The sequence below is a fragment of the Panicum virgatum genome, chromosome 5K (genome assembly GCF_016808335.1).
Source record: "Panicum virgatum strain AP13 chromosome 5K, P.virgatum_v5, whole genome shotgun sequence".
NCBI lineage: Eukaryota > Viridiplantae > Streptophyta > Magnoliopsida > Poales > Poaceae > Panicum > Panicum virgatum.
Genome location: NC_053140.1, coordinates 11990580 through 12008420, shown reverse-complemented (window position 1 = coordinate 12008420; position 17841 = coordinate 11990580). Strand labels below are relative to the sequence as shown.

The 17841-nt window shown below is 48.6% G+C and overlaps 1 protein-coding gene across 1 annotated transcript in view; it reads right to left on the bottom strand.

The window, feature by feature from the left end:
- Window positions 1-5297: 5297 nt before the first annotated feature.
- The window catches only part of LOC120709695 (peptidyl-prolyl cis-trans isomerase FKBP18, chloroplastic-like), a 36515-nt gene continuing 23971 nt past the window's right edge, over window positions 5298-17841 (bottom strand). Inside the window, exon 7 of the mRNA XM_039995365.1 lies at window positions 5298-5435. Within this exon, the coding sequence (XP_039851299.1) occupies window positions 5298-5435 (138 nt within the window). The remainder of the gene's footprint in view (window positions 5436-17841) is intronic.

The window sequence follows — 17841 nt, the reverse complement described above, 5'->3', positions numbered from 1 at the left end:
CCATTCGTTGTTTGTCGGCAAGATAAAAGTTGTTGTTAGCCTCTTTCAGCTTTCCGGGAGACCTTGAAACCCCAATTATATCTATAGATTTCCAAATGGGCCGGGCCCAATGGGCGGCCCAAGGCACGGCCCTAAAAAACACGGCACGAGCCCAACCCTAGGCCCAATCCATAGTGCCTCGGCCCGGCCCGGCCCGGCCCGGTAGAGGAATAGTGCTTGGGCCGCTACCCCGGCCCATAGTGCCGGCCCAGCCCGATAGCGGCCCGGCCTGCCAGTCCCGGCCCATCATCCTAACACCCACCCCCCCACCCGCCTGCCCCCCTCACCCCGCTCCCTGACCGTTGGATGCCCCCGCCTCCCGACCGTTGGATTCGCCCGTTGGGGGCGGGGTGTATATAAAGCGGCCGGCACGCCCTCCCCCTCTCGCAACCCTAGCGCCCCTCCCCCTTCTCTCTCACCCGCGTCGGCCGCTCGTCTTTGCTCTCCTCATCCTCGCATCGCCTCTCTCCGGTGACGCCGCGACGGCGGCGATGAGCGGCCCTCCGCGGATCCGCTCCTCCCCCGACCGTTGGATTGCCCGCCACGGCTCGTCCTCCTCGTTTGTCCCTTCCTCCTCCACGCTGGACTTGGGGGGCCGGGGCCTCTGCCCTCCAGCCTCGGCCTCTGTTCGTGGTCGTCGCCGGCCGCTCTAGTCTCCTCTGTTGCTTGTTGACCTCGCCGTCCACTCTGGTGCTCCGGATTCGCAGGTAAGTCGCCGGCCACCGCGAAGCCGTCGAGGAACCTCTGGTGCTCTGGATTCGCAGGAGGTAAGTCTCTCTCAGCTCGATTTCTGCTCTCTCACCTTCACGGCTTCACCTCTTTGGCCTGTCTCACACGCTCACCTTCACCTCTGTCTCTTGCAGGTCTCTGGCCACCGCAAAGCCGTTGAGGGACCAGAGCTCCGGCGATGGCCAGCGACGATGAGGACCTGGGTAACTCCATCAACGAGGACCTTCGTATGGCCGGCATGCATGGGGATGATGAGAGTGACCTCGATGCCGATCGGGAAGAGTTTTTTGGTAGTGCTGCTGAACCTATCGAGGTCGCTGATGGCGATGATGCTGCTGCTGGTGATGGTGATGACGCCGCTGCTGCTGGTGATGGAGCCGCCTCTGCTGATGCCGGCGGCCAGAAGAAGCGAAAGCTTACATCTGACGCCTAGCTCAACTTCGAGAGGATCTACGAGACCATCAATGGTAAGAGGGTAAGAACCAGTGCCAAGTGCATGCATTGTGGCCATGTTTATGCTGGTCGTTCTACTATCGGCACTGGCCATCATTGGCGGCATATTAAGGCTTGCGATAAGAGAAAGGCAAACATGCACTCGTCTCAGTCTTTGCTTTCGTTCAGTTCTGATGGTAGTGTTCGTCACTGGGAGTACAGTGCTGAGAATGCTCGTACTCAGCTATGTCATTTGACTGGCAATTGGTAAAGAGAATCATTGGGTTTAGGCTAATTGATGAATCTCATTCTGGTGATAACATTGCTGATCGTGTTTCTGCTGTCTTAGATGATTATGGTTTAACGGCTAAGGTTTTTTCTATCACTTTAGCCAATGCTTCTTCTAATACTAAAGCCATTGCAACATTAGCTCCTGAACTTTCATCTTATGTTGGGACCATTGAATCTCTAACTCCTAGACTTTCTGGTTATGTTGGGACTCTTTTCTTGCATCAGCGTTGCGCTTGTCACATAATCAGCCTTATGGTTAAAAGTGCTTTGGATGTGATCAAGCACTACCTTGAGGACATTCGCTCTGCTGTTTATTTTTTGAATTCTTCTAACCAGCGCATTGCAAACTTTAGGAGATATTGCATTGCTGTTGATGTTCGTCCAAGAAAGTTTGGTTTGGATATGGATGTGAGATGGAACTCTACATATTTCATGCTTAAGCATTTGCTCCCTTACAAGAATAATTTTTCTGTCTTCATTAACAGCAACTATCCTAGAGGTGAGGATGAGCCTTGACTTTTAACCGATGATCATTGGACTGTTGCTGCGAGAATATTTGAATTCCTTGAACTGTTTTATGATGCTACTATTGCACTTTCTGGTGTTTATTATCCTACTTCTCCACTTATGTTGCATCATATGGTTTTGATATGCAAGCACTTCAACTGCTATGAGAATGATGCATTGCTTAGGCCTGTGGTTACTCGCATGAAAGATGTCTACATTAAGTACTGGAAGGACATTCCTATGCTTTACTCTTTTGCTTTCGTCTTGGATCCTAGAGCTAAATTGAAGGGTTTTAATAAGCTTCTCAGGTTGTTAGGTAAGTTTCTTAGTGTTGATTATTCTTCTTACTTAACTGAGGTAAGAGCTCAACTTAATATCATCTATAAGCGATATGATGACAAGTTTGGTGCAGCTAAGAGGAAAACACCTACACAACCCCCCACTGCTGGTAAGAAAAAGAGTGCCTGGGATGACATTTATGTAGATGATGATGATGATAATCCATCTGATATTTTTTCAACTCCTGGACATGGTAACTCTTATTGTACCCCTCCTCTCTCTCTATGTCTAGAAGAACTAGTGCTTCTGCCTTGCTGCAAGCAGCAAGCACTAGTGCATCAGCTGGAGCTTCCTTGGGTGTTGGTAATGAACTCACTAACTACTTGGATAGTGACACTGTCTCTCAGTTTGATGATAGCTTCAGCATCATCAACTGGTGGCATGAACACAAACTTACTTATCCTGTCCTTTCAATTTTAGCTAGAGATGTTTTGACTGTCCCTGTTTCAACCATATCTTCAGAATCTATTTTTAGTACTACTGGCAGGATCATTGAGGAGCGGAGGCGACGATTAAGCCCGGAGATGGTGGAGATCCTTACCTGCACCAAGGATTGGGAGGCTGCAGATGCAAGGCTTCAGCAACAGGTAGAGGACAAGTCCCTTGAAGAAGAATGTTACTCTGAGTTGTATCTAGATGGGCCTGCTGAACCTAATTCTTGTAACTGAACATGGTCTGTAATAACTTTGAACTATATTTGAATTGATTGAGCTGGGTTGTACTCTTTTTTTCCTATCTAGAGTTTCTCACGAGGTGTGAATTTTACCTAGATAGGTTTTTAATGAGGCAGCCATTGCACCAGCTCAAACTTTTGAAAATGTTTGTGTCTCTTTTCTTATTTCTGTTATCATATAATTCTTGCATGTGACTTGGTGATGAGAATGACTTGTGATATGCTCATAGTGCCTGGCACGGCACTAGCCCGGCGGCAGCCCGGCGTGCCTGGATAGTGCTTCGTGCAGGCACGGCACCAAATATGCCCCTTAGTGCCGTGCTTGGGCCGCGGGGCAGGCACGACGGCACGGCACGGCACGAGAAAGACATCGGGCCTGATAGGGCCGTGCCTCATCGTGCCGTGCTTTCTCGTGCTCGGGCCGGGCTAGTGCCGTGCCGCCCATTTGGAATTCTATAATTATATCTGTGCCAAAAGTACACAAAACACTCCTTGGATTGCAAGTCCGAAAAAAGGCTCCTGCATGCCATGCCTCGTCGGGTTTCGCTTCAAGAAAAGAAAACGGATTACGAATCCACGAACAAAGCCCGTTTAGATTTGCACGACAGGAGACGACGGTGGCTAGCTCGATGATCTCGGGCCCTGTCGGCTTGTTTAGCGGCCGCCTGCTGATCAAGCATATACAAATCGTCCCCTAATCTCCGAGCAGGGAATCCAAACCACTGCTAATTAGCTCACCAGTTTATGGTTCCGTGTTTCCTTTGCTATTTCCTGGTGATTGTTCTCGTTTTATTCTTCTTCATCTTTCTCCTTGACTTTTCAGTTTATGTATATAATCCTAAACGCCGCAGTTCCTGCGTGTTCTTGAGAAAGAATCTTTATTGTAAAGTAGAACATTTTTTATATGAAAGAGATTTTTGTAAAATATAAAAGTAGAGCCATATATTTTTTATGTAAAGAAGAATAACGGAACGAATAAAACTATGTGAACGCTGAATGTGCATGATTATGATAAGGTGGTTGTTGGAGGTCAGGGTTATTAGATTTGGTTGCGACCTGCTCTCAGCCTCTCACATCCAGGAGTCTACGGGCAACTGCTGGTATAGTGATGCACACGTCCTCCCCAAGCTAATCAATCGATTGGTGTGGGCTATATATAGTTCAGAGAGGACAAACATTCGCAAAGAAAAAAAATAGAAGCTCAGAGGATAAAATAGCTGCTCGTCGCAACCAACTCAAGCTCATCGCTATCAATCCTTAAAAATATCGAAACAGAACTCAGACAGAGGGTCAGTCTCACATCAGAATGAAGGAATGCAGAGCACGGAGAGCAGTGCTCAGTTAAGACTGGGACAATACACGTGCTACGCTGCGTGGGTTCCATCGCATCTTACTATTACTAATTAGAGACTTTTTTAAAGCCTCCAGATGAAGCTACTTAGGATTCTAGGTGGATAATCTAAAAAAATAGAGAAATCCTATAAATTCTCACAAAAATCAGAAACATCCAGCCATCAATTCGTCAAATCTAATTATAATAGCCATTGGATATGTTATGTTTTTTTAATAAATTACTCACATTTGCCATTATAAAAATAGACTAAAGTAACCTCCTAAATATGTGTCTAAATTACCCACCTTTGTGATTAAAAAAAATAATCTAAAGTAACCCTCTAATCTTCATATAAATTACCCACTTATGCCATTATAAAATAATATCAAATAACCCCCTAAATTTCATATACATTATCCAATTATGTCATAATAAAACTTAAAATAAACCCCAAATATGAATCAAAATTATATTATTATAATAACATCTTAAAGTGCATCAATATAAATTTTAGATTACTATTTCTATCATTATTAATATATTCTTTATATAAACACTAACTGTAACGTGTATGTCACTATATATTTATTTATAAGAGAAGAGATAAGAATACCAATTTTCATGTTGCTCACATAGCTCAAACAAAGTGTTCAATTAAATATATATCAAACATATATGGAGGTGTGATGCAAAGTGAAACAATCGTTAGTAACTAAACCTATCACTATCCGCAAAAAAAAAGCTAAACATATTACATTTTTTACAATGACATAATGATAAATATGTATCTTGAGTTAGAATATTTAATTGGTTAAAAAGAGCCTCAGATAGATAATTATTAGATATCTCTAACTAGCTCATGCAGGAGCATGAGTTGATAGACTAGTTGAAATAAAGATAGAACAAAAGAAAAAAATGAAAAGAGAAAATAAAAAAGAAAAAATTGCCCCTAGCTCAATCCCCATAGAAACCATCTTCTTCTCCACTGCACTGCTCGCCCCCATGCTGCTGCTCCATCGGGCACAGAGGAGTCCGCAGTCCAAACCCACCGCCCAGCACCTTGTTGGCACTCCTTAGTCTAAACGAATTACTCTGCAAGCGTACAGAGACCGATGTAGTCTTCACCAGAGAGTATACCTGGTATATCGAATCCAAGGAACGGTAAAGCTTTGACCAAATCTAGAACTACTCAACCGGACACATCAAAAGAGAAAAGGGAAGACGGAAAAGGGCCTAACTCCAGATAACTTACTACTCTACCTAGTGACAGGCTAACTACTGACTCGATCTGCTTCGGCGGCCTTAGGGAAGGACTCAGACTAGGGTGAGAAGGGAGTTAAACGGCAGTCGGCACTACTGCTATGAAAACACCCAAACGTGGTGGACTACGAGGGACGGACAGGTCTGTCACCACCTGCCGTCTACCACAAAGGTACCGTGGGGTGGAACACAACCTGAGATAGCTAACCAAGCCTGGGCACCACGCTCACAACTATCGAACTACTTGCTCCTACCGTGTACTTCGATAAAAAGCAACCTCAGATAAGTAGAACTTGCTACTTACGCAGACTCAGGATCCCGCAGATCAAAAAAAATAATTAAACAAGTAACTAATGCAGAAAGTAAAGCTAGCGAGAAATTAAAGTTGAGACGAGGAACTTACTCAACGATATATTCCTCCGAGGTGGGTACAAAAGATGGAGTAAGACCCGAGAGAACTCGAGCCCGCTCCTTTAAGCTTGGTTTGCACCAAAACTTCTCACCTCACTCTCTCCCTATTCTAATACAAAGAGAGCTCAAGAGTGAACACTTCTATCTAATGGATGGTGTGTGTTACAAGTGAGAGAGTGAGCTCTATTTATCGTGCTTTAGGGTCAGTTCAGAGGTTGTCATCGGTTGTAAGATGGTAAGGCGGTTGAGCTTAACTTCCACACCAAGGGGGGGCTCTAGAGGTTGACAGGTGGGGCCGGCCAGCCTCCCCTAGGCCGGCCGGCCTGGGGATTGCGCCATCTGGCGCCGACCTTTTCTGGATGGCTTAGATCGTATCCTAGAGTCGGTTGTGAGCTGCTTGGCATTTTTCACATGCTTCCTAGGCCGGCCGACCTCACCTAGGCTGGTCGGCCTGGCTCTGGCACGTCTCGGCCCTTCGTTGCCATGTCACATTGATCCATGGTCTTGTGGTGCTCCTCAAGTCGGCTCGAGCCTTGGTTGAATGATTTGTCACTGATTGTGGACCCGAATGGACTTGGTACATGCCTTTCGATCTTGATTGATTGTACTTGTGTCAAGCACTTGAGCTTTGCTTGATAATGTGCTCAGGACCACTTCTGAGGAGTTGCACGATGAAATGGCACAGGTGTAGCCCGGCCGGCCTGACCTAGGCCGGCCGGCCTAGGTTTTCTCCCATTTTGGCTCAAATTCATATGTTGTGTTCCTAAAATCAAAAATCACCAAAACTCGTGGAACTCATTAATGTTAGTGAAATTTGATGTATTATTGGTCCTGAGAGCCTGAAATCCGAAGGAATGTTGGTGGTAGAAATCACTGAAAATGACCGCCAACACACCTCCTCCTCCGCGACGGCGCCCCGTGCTCCACCTCGCCGCCGCCATAAGAATCCACCAACTCCAGGGACAAAAAAAAGAAGAAAAAAACCAGCACAGGTACACCGGACACCATTGCTAACGGCCGGATCCGTCACCCGCGCGCCTCCTCCTCCAAGCCAGCGGCCAGATCCGCCACCGATCGCATCCCCCGCCTGCACGCCGCGATCTGCCAGGGCGGAGGCTGGCGGCAATTGGGATGGAGCAGGAGGGGGAAGGGGCCCAGGACCTCGGCGGATGACGGCACCGAAGGGCGGAGCCGGTCGGATCCCCCGCGGGTGACGGGGCGGAGCAAACAGTGGGGGTCGAGAGGTGGGGAGCCCGGGAGGGGCGTGTAACATCCCAAAATCCACAGAAATAAATCACGCGCTAAAATTCTTTTTCAAAAGTTTTTCATCGTTGAGCTCGAGATCCTCCTAAAGCCTAAACCCTAGATTCCAGAAACTTTTCCGTGTCTCGATCACCCAATGTCCCATCATTTTTTTCCTCTCCGCGCGACTCGCTGCGTGTCGCCCGACAACGCACGCGTGGCCGACCAGCCCGCGGTCACCGCCGCGGATTTCGCCGGCGCACTCGCTCCCTCTCTCTCTCTCTCTCTCTCTCTCTCTCTTGCTCTCCTCCTCTTTTTCTTTTTCCCTCCTTTTCCCTTTTTCCAATTTTCTTTCCTTTTCCTTTTTCTATTTTTTTTCCTTTTTCTTTCTTTTTCTTTTCTCCCCCTCCTCCCTTCTCTTTCTCCCTCCTCTGCCCCGCTCTGGCACGCCTCCGAGTGCCGCGCTCGGCCCCCGCGCACGCACGGCCTGGCTCACCCTCCCCTCTCCCGCGCGCCGCTCACCGGCCGCCCCGGTCTCGCTCACCCAGCCCCGCGAGCAGAGCCCACGCACACGCCCGCGCGCTCACCCCCGGCCGTCTCCGCCCAGCCCGGCCACCGCCTTCCCTGCTTGCGCGGCAGCCACGCGCATAGCCTCGGCTCGTCGCCTGCCCACGCGCACGCCGCTGGCGCCCTGCCCCGCCGCTGTCCCCACGCTCGGTCCACGCACACCGACACGCGCCGCGCACCACCACTGCCCCTCCGCTCGCGTGCACGCGCACGCCGCGACGCTGTGGCCTCCCTCTGCTCGCGCTCGAGCCACGCACGCCGCACCTGCTCGCCCCGCGCACGCCCCGAGCCTGCCCCGTGCGCGCACGCCCACGCGCTCCACGCGGCTGCCATCACCGCCGGTCGCACAGCGCCCTCGCACTGCACCCACGTGTGCCGCGCGCCGCGCCGCTCAACCACGCCACCGCCTGCCCGAGACATCCCATCACCCAGCGCCGCCGCGCCATGACACGAGCAAGCGGCCGGAGCACCATTAATGGCGCTCCGCGATGCTCGCCGGTCGGCACCGACCCGTCACCCCCTCGCACCCATCCTCACTGCCTTACTCGGGCTATAAAGAGGCCCCGCCGCGTCACCCTTTGCCCCCACCAGCTCCACCGCCGCCCCTAGCTCCTCCCCAAAGCTTCCAGTGCCGCCGCCAGCTGCTCTGCTCACCGCCGCCAGCTCCCGCGGAGCCCCTTCCTCGCTGCGCCCCAGCCCGAGCCAAGGTAGGCATTAGAATCCCGAGGTCCCCTCCTCCCTTTTCCTCCAAGTCCGGGCCGCCGTCGAGCCCTGTAGCGCCGTTGCCGCACCGACCAGGGCCGGCCGCCTCCCGCCGCCGTGGAGCCGCCTCTACGGATCACCATCCCTCAAATCAAGGAGGGGGGATCAACTCCCCGTGGAGCCCTCCCCCTTTTCCCCTTGTTTCCGGCCGCCGCAAGCCCCAGGGCCGCCGGCCCAAGGCCGCCGGCGCCCTGCGCCTCCCTCCTCTATTTCCCGTGGAGGGAGGAGGAAGAAAGGGGCATATTTGCCCATAGCCCCCTCCCCTTTCTGCTATTTGTTAAAGAGCCCCTCCACCCTATTGGCATTTTTCCAAAAGAAACCCTTTCAACAATTCTATTTCAAAATAGACCCTTCCCTCATATAAACTTAATTCTAAATAGACCCCTGACCTTTCCAGAATGATCTAGATGTTTCCAAAAATTATAAACAGGCCCCTGCCTTCTCGAGATTAATTACAAATAGGTACCTAACTCTTTATTTAACCCCTAAACCTCTATATAACCTATCATTTCATGCGTCAAATAATCTCAGATCGATCTGAAACTTTACCACGCCTCTCATAACATAGTTTTGACCATGCCATTAGGAAACCACCCAAAAATAATTACTTCAAACTCCATATCCTAATTATTTCCGATTCGAGCTCAACGATAAAACTTTTATTTCTATTTCTTGATTGTGTGCATGTTTGTACGCGTCGTAGATCACGGTGCGAACGAGGGAGAACCCGTCGACGAGCAGTATTGCGACCAGGTGAATGAGGACCAGTTCCGCGACCCCGAGCCCGAAGGACAGCACCTCGATCAGGACTTCCTGGAAGGCTTTGAAGACGGCAAGTTCAATCCCATCCTTTGATGCATGCTTTTGTCCTAGTTTTTATAAACACAACCTATTGGTCTGTTTTACAAAATTGCATATGTTTTGCTTGCTGAAAACACGGTTGGATAGCCACCCCTTGATTTGTTATAACCATTCATTGACCACCTAGATTAACGTCTGATTTTGTTTGGACGTTAATCGCTGTTAGAACGCTTATGATCTTATACACAATACACCTTGTTTTTATTAAAAAAAAGGTGTGCGTGTGTGGGAAGGGATAAAAGTGGATTTTCGAAAGATGAGTTGGCATTTCTGTGTGAATTGCCGTTTGGTGTGCTCGTGCCTGTGTGGCAGGGTAAGGAAGGGGAGATATCCATCTTGTCACAACTAAGGACCGAGTTGGTGTGACATCTCACCTAACTCCACTATCGTGCAAACCACTCGACCGTTGTATGGGCAACAACTTAGCATAAATCCCACTAGTTAGTCTGATAGCCATCAGGAGAGCTGAGAGCAACGGTTGACTAAGGAGAAGGGATAAGCTCTTTGTGACTTATGCTTATGCCCCGGTTAAACCTAGGTGAAAGGTTGATGACCCCTTGGTGCATCCTGTGATGGCTAGTCAGGTCTAGCTAAGGTGGGTAATGGCTTTGTTGGGATCTGCACTGACACTAAGGTGATCGAGTTGCGGTACCCCGCTTGTGGGTAAAGTTGCACACCTCTGCAGAGTTAAGAATCTATTCGAATAGCCGTGCCCACGGTACTGGGCGAGTTACGGTGTGGTCATATAACTAGTGTTTATTGTGGGATGGGTTGGCGTGAGTTGTTTTGGGTATGTGTCCGGCAGCTGTGCCGTGTGCTACGGCGGATGAGGAGTCCGGTAGCAGTTTAAAACTTGGATCCTGTGTGGATCAACCCCTCGTGTTACTCGGTACAAGAAAATGGGTTTTGGAAAATACTTTCTTTCAAATGAACCCCTGCATAAAATATTGCTTTCCGTAAAACAAACCCTAGCCTTATCCTTGATTTACCCTGTGCATTATATTCTGTTTATACCCCCTCCGTGGGTGTGGTTGGACTTGCTGGGTACGTTTGTACTCACTCTATTTCTTAATTTTTCAGAGGAAGATCCAGCCTTTGTTCCAGAAGACGTCGAGTAGGGTACCGTCCTACACCTAGCCTTGCCTGTGGATTAGGGTCACCCGCAGGAGATACCGTATGGCGCAAGACTCTGATGACCCTCTTTTTATAATTAATATCGTTGTGTGGGTATGGGTTGTAATCCTCGTGATAGTGGCGCTCCTCTGCCCATTACCGCGAAGAGTTGTACAGTGATGAACCATCTGATGTAATAAATGTGTCATCAGCCTCCTGGGACTGATGTTTGTATCACATTTAAGTCTTCTCTCATGAGGGGACGCTTCAGGGCGGCGGCCGAGCGCAGCGACTGGTGGCGGGGGAGGAGGGTGAGGGGCAGAGGACGGTGTTGACACTCCTTAGCGCCCCAATTTATTTACCGCAAGCGTACGAATTGTGGTAGATTTTCTCTTAGAGTATTCCCCAAAGTTTATCAATCCGTGGATCGACAAAGAACTACATAAGGTTTTCCATCTAATCTAACGGATCTATCCTAACATGAAGCATGAATTGCACATATAGAGTAAACCTTTAATAGATATGAGTGTTGTGTAAATATTGATCTCATCCATGAACATAGGCGTAACCATAGCAAAACCAAAGACATGACTAGACCTATCGTCATTTAGTTGTAGTTCAAGCTAACGAGAAAACAAATCATGCATCTCAATCAATAGCATCCTTAAATCAAAACCTCCAATCCAACCCCTCGGGAACCCCCCCCCCTACTCAGGCCACGCCCTGTCACAACGCTCCCTTTGGACAAAAGCACCCCGAAGCACGCTAGACGTGTCGAACTCCCTTGGGTAGATCCGGTATGAACTTCTAGCCACCATAGCTACAAGAACACCCCATGCAATCTATCTCGAGAATAGATCTAGGAATAAGCACACCCAAGGCAAGAACAAAATCAAAAAGGAGAGACATGATCGCTAATAGATTTGGAAGACATGATTATCATTACTCACATAATAGATGTGTTTGGATCATCACCGCCGTGTGCACACCATCGATGAATTCAACTAGCTCATGAACTCCGCCATGGCACAACCACGCAGGGAGGCCATGGCGGCTAGGGGCGGCCTAAGCCGTCTCCTAGACAACTTCAAAGACTTGCGGCGGCTGTCGTCTCCCTCCGGTCTTGGCCCTAGGTTTTCGTCGAGTTCTGGGTGCATGGATGCCGCGAGTTGAATAAGGTGCGAGCTATTTATGAGCCGAGGAAACCACCGGTCGAAGGGGAGGCCGAACCGCCTCGGAAACGGGCTAGGCCGGCCGGCTCATGGGCCTAGGCCGGCCGGCCTAACCTCTTTCTGGCCCGCCTCGGTCTCATCTTTCGCGTGTAGACTCCTCGCATCTTCTAGAGTTTATGTCCTTCACGATTGCACCCGTTTGGACGTCGTTATCTTGGAGATATCTTTGAGGAAAGGATAGGATAGGAAATCCTTCCTTAAATCTTCATTTGCTTTGCTTAATCCCGAAGTATCTTGATCTCATCTTCGTAGGCTTGGTCCTTTGGGCTCTCTTGGAGGATGGATGTGCATGAATGGTCTTCGAATCAACATGGGCTTTGGTCCTTCATTTGGGCTTTGGCCTTCGTCTTTCTTCGTGTTAGCGCTCGATCATGGGCCTCGTCATTTCATGCTCCAAAATAGGCCAAAAACCTGCAGAAACGAAGTTTCTCCAAAATATATGTGCAAATATGAAAATGACCAATAATTAGGCCGGGGTTAGAACGGTTAGTGATTTTGATATTAAATTCATGCCATTATCAAGGATAAATAAGGGATAAAATAGGTACTTAAGGAGCGCCAACAGACGGCGACCAGCGGTGGGAGCGGCGGGGCGGAGCAAACGGCGGGGGTCGAGAGGTGGGAGCCCGGGAAGGGGCGATGGCCAAGGGCAGCGACCGGTGGCGGGGGAGAAGGGCGAGGGGTAGAGGACGGCGACCACCGGCAGGAGCGGAGGGTAGCGGGGCGGCGTCGAGGCATGCTAGGGTTGGGGTTAGGGGAGGGGCGGGGGACAACAGGGGAGGGTCGCGGGGGAGGGGGTAGGGGATGAGGAAGCTAGCAGGGTGACACGGCAGGGGGGTGTTTGCAAAAAAATGTGGACGGCGGGTTTGAATAAAAAAATTGAAGGGCCTATTTGCAAAAAGATCAAAGAACGGCATGGATCAACCTCCCGCGACTGATCGGACGGTCTGCGTCAAGCTATTCTCTCTGGGACACATGTCACCGCAGGAACGCTCGTGGAGCAGCCAGCTGCTCACAGCCCTTCCTCCCCACGGCGGATAGAAGTAAGAGTATTTGGAGTAAAACGTTAGATGGGTACTCGGTGGGTTTCTCTGCATGTTCCGGTAATACTAGAATTTTCAACGATTTAATACGCGACTCGTGAAGCTTGGCTACGGAGACGTGCGACGCAATAAAGGAAATCAACTGTGAGAGTGGCAGTACAGAGGTGGGTACTACTTTGGGTTGTTTTTTTGATGTGCATGTGTTCATGTGATAGCGTGTACATTTTGAGTCACCTTATAGTCAACCAAAAAAGAATAAACTAAAAATGAAGGAGGCATGCAAATGTTTGGGCTTCTCAAGGAAGCGCGCCTGCGCCATTCTGATTTCTGGAGCTTTGTCATGGTCAGAAAGAAGCTTCAAAATGATTTTGAACGGGTGAAGTGAAGTTGGAGCTGGGCCCATGAAATGAACCGCTCTCCGTTTTCTGTTGGCCGAAAGCACCTCGTGTGATTTTTCTTAGTGGGCCGGCCCGCAACTAGACCGAGCGAGCAAGCTGGCCATTTCTATCCATTTTCCACAAGATTTGAGTCAATTAACCTTCCATTGAGATCCGTGCAGCATCATTGGATGGCTGAGATTGCATCCTACTAAGAGCAAGGTGTGGCAGAACCGCCCAAAGAAATCCGACTTAAGTGTGCTAACCATCATTACAAAGGCAATTAGGTATAACTCGCACCTCAACCGGAAAAACACGGCAGTCTCTCGGGTAAAGTCCAAAAAACACCACTTAACTTCTGGGATCAGCAAAGCAAACATAGCCCACACGAAGGCGGGACCAGAGATTACAACAATTCACAATTTCTTACATCACAGAGTCTTGACTCAAATTATTACATACCAAGTTCGAAATCATAAAAGTACTTCAAGTTCAAAAACAGTAAACTGGTTCAGAGTTCAAAATACAGCGGAAATAAAATGAGTTCTAAATGATAATACAAGATGTCATGATGAAGTCCGTACATGACATCACTCGGCATTATCATCATTGGCCGGAGTCGGATCCCACTCCACCAACCAACCAGGAGGAAGAGTGCGTGGCCAAGTCAAACTAGCAATCATGTCCTTAAAAGTTTCACATGAAACAAAGTTGAGACACAAGCAAGGCTGAGTATACTAATACTCAGCAAGACTTACCCGACTATGGGTATACTTAGCCCACTATCTAGACATGCAAGGCTTTTGGCTTGAGGGGTTTGTTTTGCCGAAAAGCAACTATGAGTAGGTCCTTATTTTCATATTTTCGCCTCAGAATTCAAATACAATTAACCATTCTAAGTGAGCAACTATCCAATAACTAACAAGGTAGAATAATTATTTTTCATCATCATCCAACAATATTGATCATCATCATATTTCACTTCTTACTCTATGTGGTAAAAGGGTCAAGCAGTCTCATTGACCGCGAGAAGCGGACGATTCGAATCGAGTTTCTTAATCTTGCAAGGCAAACTTAACACACACGTCACGTGATTACTACCGGAGTCACACATACAACATTTCCCCTTTCTTTCCGGCTCGTGGATCAGGGTCACCATCCTCGACTACAGAGTACGCAGACTCTGCACCCGCATGTGCACGCATGAGAACAAGTTCAAAGAGGGTGAGGGAAAAGTCCAATCCCCGGTCCGATTAGGTACTTAAGCTTACCGATTACTATATTCCTCAGCATGTGGTTAGTGTAACAGGACCGCCCAAATTAAACCGGCTTAAGTGCGCTAACTATCATCTTAATGTTTAATCAAGTTACTGTGCACTTAAAATGGTGTAATCCGGACGTCTGTCGGTTTAAGGATCGAAAAACACTGGAAGTCTCGCACGAAGACGAGCACAGATGATTACAAGCAGACAAAATTTCTCAAAGTTAATTTACAAAGTGGAGTTTTACACACAAGTTTACGTAAAATATCAGAGTTCAAAATGCAGCGGAAACTAATTAGAAGTTGAGTTTAGAAAAACAACGATTACTACGATGACGTGAGGACGTCACATCGAGCCCACCGATGTGAATCCTGGTTAGCTCCAACCAGCAGCAGTTACCTGAAAACAGGGTGACAACAAACCCTGAGTATACTAATACTCAGCAAGGCTTACCCGACTTTGGGTATACTTAGCCCATTATCTAGACATGCCAAGCTTTTTGGCTCTGGAGTTCTTTTGCTGAAATGCTGCTAGGAATGAATCCTTACTTTCAATATTTTAGCTCCATTTAGTACAGCGAGTATTAACTAACTTCGCCTAAACATCTAGAGCACACATGGTGGAGCAGATTATTCTTCAGTAACTCACAAACCAATCTTTTCCATTCCTCTTTCATTCCACTTTCTTACTACGATGTGACAAAGAGATCAAGGCTCTCATAACCGCGAGTCACGGCGAATCGATCCGATTTAACCTTGCAAGGTGGACCTAACTCACACGACACATGCAAGCCCTGTCGGGCCACGCGCGTCAACTGTTTCCACATTACCACGGCATCTAAACTACGCCTGCTAAAACCCAGGTGATGGGCCCCTCGCAGTGAACTCCCGGAGAACCCGGAGGCGGCATCCTATCCAACACCCGCCAACTCCCACGCCCAGCGTAGCATGGCGGAATTCAAATCACCGCTGTAAGGTGGTACACAGCTTACCGGTTTCGACTACCTCCTACTTCCGGTATGTGGTTAGTACTGTTCAATCCTCGATCAGCACTGCCAACAACGGAACGGTCCTCAATCGACACAGGCGGAGGTCCACTTTCCAAACATTCCATATCTATAATCCAATTCCTCTCCGCCCGGTCTCCATTTTTCTTTCCTCACAGATTCATTCTCAAACCACTTTTCCATAAGTAACCAGGACCTATAGCTCGCGAGTGACAGGAATCACTCGACTTCTACCAAGCCCTAATTAAGCATTGCAATACTAACGACCTGCACACTAGTGGAGTAACTGAGGAAACCTAGGGATCATGCATCTACGGTTCCAATCAACTCCTAGAACGTAAATGCACAATAATTATATAAATAAACATTGAATACTGAAGTTAAGGATTATGCTCCGGGGCTTGCCTGGGAGTAACACTAAGCTAGTGTTAGTATTAACAAGGCCTTGGGCCCTTCCGACTTTGAGTCGGATCTTCGATTGCTCTAGTGGGTCTTTCACTCTTCAGGACGCGTCCACCCAACACCGTCTTGTGGTTCAGTTCCGTCAGCACGTGCTCCACGTCCACACGTGGTACATTTAGCGTACCTAAATGAGATGCACCAAGGCAGATGTTTGAATGCATGGAAGTACAATAGACGATACCGCAAAAAAAACAAGTAGGGCAGATACAAAGCCACGCTTGGATGGGCACAAACACGATGCAATGCAATGCGATACGATTAGGAACAAAGATATGACTGGGCAATCATTTATCGAGCAAGCACCGCATACACACTCAAAAGGTAAACTGGGTTGGTGCTACAACACGGGAGCTTATTCAAGTATTTTTAGCCTGAAGTGTTTCCTACTAAGAAGCATTACTAGCTTGCTTAGAAAAGGCTAAGCAATGATACAAAGCAAGAAAGAACAATTAGGACAAAAATATATAACCAGCAAGGCATAAAAGTAAAGTAAACAAAAGCAACTCACAAACTAGTTCTCAAGAGGTTAACATAACTTATATAGGACTAACTTAAATTTTAACAAACATTAATTGAGTAGTTATAATACTTTACAAAGTAAACATGGATCAAGCATTAAATATCAAAATATTTGAGAACTCAAGCTAAAGACTAGTATTGGTCCTACCAAAATTTACATAGGGCTACTCATAACAGGAACAACATTTGGCTCAAAATCACGAGCAACACATCATTGAAGCATGAGATATAAATAAAATATGCATTTCTTAACATTTTTAGCAAAGCACATGAAATAACAAGCAAAAGTCAAGTAATGGGGCTAAAATTTTTACCTTACTACTAGCATCATATGTACTTGCTACCATAAAATTTTCATAGCATGACATGGCTCCAAACATTATTTATTTAAAAGATAAGAACCACTAGTTTTAAAAATACTAATAAACATAATTCTATTTTTGTAGCAAAAATGTTTAACTAAAACATGTCATAACTTTGTTCCAAAAGATAGAAATTTAGACAAGGATTCTAGAAAGTATTTATTTACTATTTTAGGATTTTTCTACTAATTACTATAAATTTTTAAAGTTCACTACAAAAAGGTAAAATCAAAACCAATTATTGCAATTATGACCCTGGTTTTTACACTGGGGTCCCTGGAATCTTTTATTTCTTTGCACCTAGGCCCTTGGCCGGATTTGGTAACAGAGGAGGCGGCGGCGGCCATGTTTCCGGCGACGGCTGTCACCGGCGGCGAGGGAGAGTAGGGGGAGGGGCTAGAGGAGATCGCGCTCTACCTTGGGGTATCCTTGGACGGGATTGGGGGCGGTCGGAGAGGCGGGGCCGCAGCGGCAGGCGGTCGGCGGCGGCTCTGCTCGCCGCCGCCGGCAGTCCGGCAGCGCTAGAAGGTGATGGCCGGGTCTATGAGCTTCACGGAGAGGCTAGGAAGGTGGTGGAGTACTCGATTTGAGCCAAGGGAGAGTGGACGGGCGGCGCCACGGCGAGCAGGGGCTCGCCGGCGTTCATGGAGGCGGCGGCGGCGCTCCGGCAGGCGAGGGCGGCGATGGTGGGGTGCATGAGCTTCAGGAGATGGAGTGGAGGGTGATGGCGTGCTCGATTTGGGCAGTGGGGGCACGGATGAGGGGACTCCGCGGTGAGTTGAGGCGGCGGCGACTATGGCGAGTGGTGGCGCCGCGAAACGGCGCGGCGGCGAGGCGAGATGGCACGAGGCCAGGTGGAGCTGGGCGCGTCTGCGGCACGCCGTGGCTCGCGGAGGCATGGCCCGGTGCCACGCGGGCTAGGCCCGCGGCGCGCAAGCGGGCGGCGAGCGGGGCAAAGTGGCACACGTCGGCTCGGCTCGTGGCCGCGCGGCCATAGCGGGCGACGGCGCAGGGTACGC